Raw genomic sequence first — 7,829 nt, 5'->3', positions numbered from 1 at the left:
GGGTTGGGGGTGGTGTGTGTTTATGTTTATATTTGCATACAAAGAAACATTTATGTTCATGAGAGATATTTGCTTTGAAAAATATATATACAAGGAAAGAAAGCAACTGGAAATTTTTGTCTGAGGGCTTTCTGCATTTTCAGTCTTGCATTTAATCTCCCCTTTGACATAATGAGAAGGCTGCATGCAATACTGCAGCTGCTAAGTCTACAAAGGTTCAGCATTTTGTGAACTGTGGTTATAATAACTAGCTTCTGACTGTTGTTGCAAACTGTAAACATCTCAAATATTTATTTGCTTTTCAGATTTTATTCTTCAGGTGAGGTTTTGGTCTGCTAGCTGCGTGTAGTGTCCTCCTCAGAGCTATACCAGGCCCATGAACAGGTGACGTTCCAAAATACCAAGTGTGAAGGTGCTGCCATGAATGTATTATCAGCACTTATCTCACAAATCTGCCTTGAAACAGTAGCCACAATCTGCCTCAATATTCCTTTGTCTGTTTATGGAGACCATCTGCCTTGGCTAAGGGTCTAGTCATACAAGCAGATATGTCAAGGTGCCAACTCCTTGTTCATTGCCATCCATCAGCTGAGCTGCATAACTGTCCGTGTGCATGTCTTAAGCTGACCTCTGCTGCTGAGAATGGTGTGCGAGTGTCTCTGCCTAACATAATTTGACTTTGTAGTGATGCTAGAGCAAGAGCATGTACACAGTTACAGCTTGGCTGACAGACGGTGACATGCAAGCTATGGTTTCTGTGGCTGTATCCTTCCAGTAGGTATCGGAATCATTAAGGAGTGGATATGTAAACTCCACTTCTATTACAGTGAAAAGGTTATAGATTCTTATGTAATTCAGATAGTTACTTCTCCATGTGTATCAGTTCCATTAGGTTTTCTTTTGGTTTTTTTTCTTTTGTTTTGTTTTGTTTTTTTAACTTCAGAGCTGTGAAAGTGGTGCCGGTTGTCATACCAGAAGTTCATTGAAAATTGTGAATTCTCTTTTCCCTAGTGTAACAGAAGGCAAATTCTGTCCCAGAGGCATTATCACAGTCATTATTGTATTTAAATGTTGTTGTGACACCATATGTCTCCTAGTATTTGATGTGTGCAAACACAAGAGAGAGTCCCTGTCTGTGAAGGCTTGTATAATCTAAATATGTCTGATCCTTGCTCTTTGCGTAGCAGACTGCTGTGATAGATTGTAAAGCACTTATCTTCAGTTGAGATAGCAATGTGCAGCTGAAAATTCCTTGAAATTTTGCCAGAGAAACCTAAGTAGATGTATTTGATTTGCTTTTTTCAAACCCAGTAATTTATTTTCCTGGATGAAACTTCAGTGCATGTGCAAATAGAATTGGTTGGACATGAGAATAAGTGAAAAGAGTGTAAAAGTGCTACAGATCTCTGCAACTCATGCACATCTACCACTACCAACATAGTATTTCTGTGGGACAGAGGGAATTGCTGGAGCGCCAATAGCACTGAATATCATAAGGAGCAGATATCAAAGAAAAACTGCTACCAAAAATACTTACAGGCCAATTGGGACTTTTACTGCTTAATGCATGCCATGGCTGCTGGACCTCATTTTGCAGTAAAAAGGTATTACCCAAGTAGACTTTACCAGAACTCTGAAGTTCATTCAAAACTGTCAATATTCGGTCTCTGCACTTCAAAAGCATCTGGATAGTCAGTAGAATTCCCAGCACACCTTTTTACTTCAGAAAGAGTTTGCTAATCTGAGCTCTGCCAGTCCATAATCTTGAACATTTGCACTGAGAAGGCAGGAAATGAGAGCAGAATGATTGCCAGGAGTGTCATCTGAGAGGGAAATTCATATACAGTCTCCAAAGCAAAAAAGTGTAGCCTAAACCAAGCTGAGCAAAAAAAGGGTATGTAACACCTGAAAAAGACTTCTCTAGGGGGTTGGTGCTAACAGGGCAGAGGAGCTGTGGGACAGCAGGATGTAGGAGACAGGACAGTGACAGGGTACTTCTATTGACATCCACTAAGTTGTTTGGTGCTCAGATACAGTGGCTCAGTGGATTCTCTGTTAATTCAATGCTTAAAGTCACAAAGGGGGACTTTCTTAGTACAGGAAATAACCTCACATTCCACTCCAACATAGCATTATTTTTCTAGAGCCAAAAAACCAACTTGAATGTTAATTTAGTATTTAAATAACTGTTGGTGTTCACAGAATTGAGCATGCGTTTCCACTTCTCTGTTGCTAACTTCTTGGAGTTAAAAAGTTACTGCTGACAGTGGTTTAAATGCTGCGCTGCATATCATTGACTTTTGACATATCATTCCCTGACTTTTTCTACTCTGGATCAGTTTCTGATGGGACAGCCTCCTTGAATGGCACTTCTGTGCTCTTCCACAATTATAGCATTTCCTGATTCTAAACCATCACCTTTCATATCTTCCCTCCCTCAACTCACTTAACACCTTCCAAAACAGAACAGTTATTTAGGATGGATATTTGATTAGTACGCATACTGTATACTTGGATAAAATATAGCCTTGTGCTGTTGGGGCTGTATCTCTTATGAAAAGAAAAATATGTGTATTGTTGCTAGTAGTAAGCATGCAGTTATCTCAGAGGGTCAGGGCTCTCTGTGTTCATCGGGAAATGGCATCTAATCCCTTGTTGACAGTAGGTGATGGCACACATAAAATTTCAGTAAGGTGAAGTGATGTCGTAGTTTACAGTTGTATTTTCCTTGAGCAAGGCTGTTTTGGGTACAGTGCACCTTGACAGCAGCCTGCTTAACAGCATGATGTAAAGCTGCAGCTGCTGAGGAGGTGAAAGCAAGTGCTGCCTTTCCACCCCACCACATGAGAAGCTCTAATCCCATTCTGCAGTCCAGGAACCCCAGGGTGGAAGTATTTTCCAGATACAGCAATATAAAACTCAGAGCAGGTGGGAATGGAATGGAACGGAACGGAATGGAATGGAATGGAATAGAATAGAATAGAATAGAATAGAATAGAATAGAATAGAATAGAATAGAATAGAATAGAATAGAATAGAATAGAATAGAGATTTCAGTTGGAAGGGCCCTACAACAATCAAGTCCAACCAAGTCAGTTCAGGGCTGACCAAGTTAAAGCATGTTATTAAGGTCATTGTCCAAATGCCTCTTAAATACTTGCAGGCTTGGGGCATTGGCTACCTCTCTAGGAAGCCTGTTGCAGTGTTTGACCACCCTCTTGGTAAAGAAATGCTTCCTAATGTCCAGTCTAAACCTCCCCTGGAGCAGCTTTGAACCATTCCTACGTGTCCTGTCACAGGATACCAGGGAGAAGAGATCAGCACCTCCCTCTCCTCCTCCTCTCCTCAGGAGGCTGTAGAGAACAATGTACGTCTTAGATAAAATCTCTCTGTATCTGATATAAATATCCCTCCATGGCCATGCCTTATAGCACAGTAATTCAAGGTATTTCTATCTCTTTGCATCCTTGTTCAAAGTCTTTTGTATAAAGTTGACTACATAGTCCACCAGACCCTGTAGAAGAAGGAGGGCCCATCCTCTGCTGAAATTAATTTCAGCCTGCAAAGCAAAAGAGATCACTGTAAATAATCACTTTATCTCTGAGATACCCACTCAGGGTGATACCCACTGCAGAACTGTATATGAGATCATGCTTTCTGTATAAGCTACAACATATCATGAGTAACTAAGTCACTTCTGACATGATTAAGCAAGAGTAGCAAAAGGATCTGTACCTGGTCCTTGTTTACAGGGCAGACATGCAAGCTACATGCATGGACGGCAATGGGGGAGAGTGAGTGCGAGGGTGTGTGTGATGGACCAGTGCAGCTCACTTGCGACAGCTGGGACCTTCTGTGTGCCCTAGACACATGAAAATGCAGGACTCGGCTTCTGTTGGTGACAGTGCTGGCAGCTACCCACTCAGATTTTGACAGATCAAAAGGCACTTCTAGGAAGACTCGGAGTTTCTCAACCCCAAGCCCCTGATCCCAAGTCCTGTTTCTTGACAAAGGCCACCAAAAGGTGGAGGTGCAGTAACACAAGGAAGGCTGTTTTTGGAACTGGTGCCATTATCATCTTCAGTAGCAGAATTCCTATCAAGTGGTAGAAGTGAAGTGTCCATCTTCACTGCCAAGCCTAGTACGGGATTGGGGTGGACGCTCACCAGCATCAATCTGAAGTGTTAGCAAGGGAACACCTTTCAGAGGGATTCCATTATTGGTGTCAGCATTGTCGGTGTTTATACAGCTGAATGAGCAGAAACAAAGCTTGACTCTGTTCCCTTCTAGATGCACTGACACCCCCAAAAAGCACGTCTTCAGAAAGCACTCTTTGTCAATAAGGGAAGTTAAGTCTGAGCTGTTTATTTTGGGTAGGTTTTTAATTTAGTTTAATCAGGATTACTCATAAATTATCTATTAATTACTATGTGATATTTAGCAAGATCCTCTCAGCCATGTAGTCTATTTAGCTTTGCTTTGAATGCCAGCCATCTTAATTGTAGGATACTTTGTCAACATTTAATCAGTGGTACTTACTAATGTGGCATTGATGTGTTGGTAGCTGTCCCAGTATTATCAATCATGTGTGAGCAGCAAAGGCGGCTGTGACACCATTGCTCTCTGTCACATTATCAAGCCCTTGGGTTTTTTGGTTAGGGATGATGCTCACTTTGCTCTAAGTGGGTACTCTATCTCTCCAGTTCAACCCAATTTTTGTCACTGTCGGCTTGAATACACATCCTTGCAGCCTTCTGAGCCTTAATCCCATAACTGCAGACTAAAGGTTGCCAGTTTCTGAAGGCAAAACTGATTGCTCTTTCAATGCTCCAAAGGCCGGTTCTTCCCAGTGTTACTCTCCTGATAAGTGAAAAACCTGATGTGGGCTGCAGCATGAGATCTAATAGAAAATTCAGTGTGTTGGGGCAAAATAAATATAATTACCTTCCTTTTTTAATTTCTAGTTACTAGATGCATTGTTTAACATGCTGCAGAGTAAAAGCCTGTGTTTAATGGTTGTATCACGAATATTCTTTGTCTCACTTCCTTACAGTCTTTATGGCAGACACATGCAGGCGAATCCTGAACCTCCAAAGAAGAACAATGACAAGTCAAAGAAGATCAGCCGTAAGCCTCTGGCAGCCAAGAACAAATAAGTCTCTGGCTTCTGCCTCTGTTTTTATACCTTTTACATTGCTTTTGCATGTGCCTATAATATTCCTACGCATCTCCTGTTACTCATAAGAAAGCAGACACTAGAGGTAAAAGCAATTTCCTATGTATACTGCTTTAGAAGATACTGCTTAAGGAATACAAAATTACATATTCTTCTAATTATGGTCACATTTATGTAGCCATTTAATATAACACTGTCAAACACATTTTAGCTTTTCTATTTATATGCATATTAATATCCTCTCTTCACATGTATCATGTCCTGTTAGTATCAGGGGGTTTGCACCTATATTATACAGTATTAAATTTCATATAATATTCCAAGTGATTTTAATAAAGGTCTTTATTTGTATTGTGTTTCAGTTTCTTTAATAGGACTTCTGAATATTGAATTCCTTGAGAAGTGTATGTGTCCAGTTTCCTGCAATGTGTTAATTTCTTGTGTAGGAATGTGATAGCATTTTATCTGATACAAGTTAGTTAAAATGTAAAACATTCTGTTCAAGGAGTGAAAGATTTTAACCAGTTTCTATTTCTTTTTTACATTACTATGTCCTGCTTTTTTGCCTTGAAGGTTATTTTGAAATCAAGGAGTAGGGGAAGGGAGAGAGGGAAGAAAAAAAAAACCCTGTCTTTATAAAGAGCTGCCAATTGCCAGCCTCAATTTGGGGAAAGAGAACTTTCTCATTTGAAGAAAATGGTATTTCTGCCAATTTTTTAAGTGATTTTTTTTTTTCAGCAGAAAACCCAAATAATGTGTTTAATCTCTGCTGAAAGTGCTTGTATTGAAGAGCTGTTCCAAATGGCTTTTGAAAATGCCACAGGTTCTATATTTATCTGTACAAAGCCGGTACCACAACCAAGCTCAGAAGCTTCAAATTGTTTAACATCTCAAATAGCTTCAGGTCTTACCAGTGTGGAAGAAAAACATAAAATCTACAGACAGTGATTTCCAAACAGTTTTAGTCTTAGCAGAGGAAAAGCTAACCAGGAAACCCAAGGAGCAAGAACAAATTTTCATACCTGAGCAACCCCTTGCCGAGTTTCAGCTGCCATCTGGACAGCAAGCCAAGGAAACACGCCCAGACTGCCGAATCAGGCCTCTTGTGTTCAACGAGAGAAGAAAAGGGTTTTAGTATCTCATGATAAAAATTATACTTTCTACAAAAGCCGGTTTGTATCTGAAGACTGTTGTCAGCACCAGCCTCTCGATCGCATTTAGGATTACCTCAGCATTTAAGTAATGCATGGTTGCCTTAGTCTGGGAATAAATGTATTGACATATATTTTACAACAGATTTTTTGAATTGGCAAGCAGGGCTAGGAAGTTGGCATCAAGTTTTAGACACATTTTAAGTGGTCTTTGGTACTTGAGATGAATGAGGCAGTCTTGGTAGGCAGATGGAAAACAGTAAAAATGGTAGACTTGTCAGGAACAGTCAATTCTATCTGTTGCAAGTTCTGCAGAGGATTTTCCAGACCTGTTAAGTGATCTGTCTAGGGGAACAGGTCCAACTGAAACAGGCCCATGGAGGCACTAGGTTGGGTGCATGTTAAGAATTCACAGCAAAAACTGGCCCCTGGCTGGAATACACAGAATTAAATCTAGTGTAAGCATTAACACGTGAAGGTACCTAATGACAATAATAATCATGCTACAAAAATCCCTGAAGAAATGTCAGTGAAATGTCAGAAGATCCCCAAACTACTATTGCAAATTCCTTTTGGAACAAAATAAATAGCAAGGGCACTTTTATTGGGAAGGGGTGAAGAGGGTCTAGATCTGTCCCCCAGTATCCTTCCCTGGCACTGAATGCTACCTCAGCCGTCGGAGTGACAATGCCCACAGGGCTGAGCTGCTGCTCTCCTGACAGGTGCCTGCAGCCCTACTTTCAGACTTGAAGACATTTTACATATGCTCACTTCCAGCTAAACTGTATTTACCGCTCTTCTGAAATCTCCCTGGGTACACCTGGACGTGGTTTTCTGTGATTGGCCCTCCTTTGATTTGAGAAGAATCCAGCCAGAGCTAAAGGCATCCGGGTGGTATCTGAGACTCTGTCCATCCTCTGCTCTGTGTCTTGGGGTTTAGAAAAAGAGAAGTTGCTATGGGGCTACAAGGGTTTCAAAGCACGAAGTAGAGTTTCTGATGTAAAAATAAAAGCTTGTTGGGGAAGGCCTGATAATGTTATTGGTGGGAAGCTACAGCACAGCTTTAAAATAAGCTGCTGATTTTCAAGCATTAGTCAGACTTCCATTAACTGCTGTTGCAAATTTTAAAAGTGTTGAAAGACTCATGCAAGCTCTCCTCTGCAGGGTTTTGAAGTATTGATTGGAGCATTCCTGGGTGTTCATAGCAAAAAAAATCCACCCAACCTTCCCACTTCTTCCCCCATGAAGGAGGAAGAAGCACAGTTTTGACAAGCAAAGCAAGAATGAAGGGTCTGGGGAAGAGTAAGTGAAAGGCATAAAGATGAGAAGGATAAAAGAAATCCTAAAGGGAGAAGTAGTATACTGAAGATGGTGGCAGATGGGAAAATGAGAAGTTTCTTGAAAAGAAAGATGAAAAAATAAGATAATGATCTGAAAAGATGACGAAAAACTGAAATGTATAAAGCTTTACAAACAGAAAACAAAATATGGGGGGCGGGGGG

At 40.6% G+C, this 7,829-nt stretch overlaps 1 protein-coding gene across 1 annotated transcript in view; it reads left to right on the top strand.

The window, feature by feature from the left end:
• The window catches only part of RSU1 (Ras suppressor protein 1), a 116,426-nt gene extending 110,900 nt beyond the window's left edge, over positions 1-5,526 (top strand). Inside the window, exon 8 of the mRNA XM_026843613.1 lies at positions 5,054-5,526. Coding sequence (XP_026699414.1) covers positions 5,054-5,156 — 103 coding nt within the window. The 3' untranslated portion in view covers positions 5,157-5,526. The remainder of the gene's footprint in view (positions 1-5,053) is intronic.
• Positions 5,527-7,829: the final 2,303 nt, after the last annotated feature.

Source organism: Athene cunicularia (assembly GCF_003259725.1).
Source record: "Athene cunicularia isolate RWA chromosome 2 unlocalized genomic scaffold, athCun1 chr2_part1, whole genome shotgun sequence".
NCBI classification, from domain to species: domain Eukaryota; kingdom Metazoa; phylum Chordata; class Aves; order Strigiformes; family Strigidae; genus Athene; species Athene cunicularia.
Note: the sequence above shows the minus strand (reverse complement) of the source record. Positions and strands in the feature narration are given on the sequence as shown.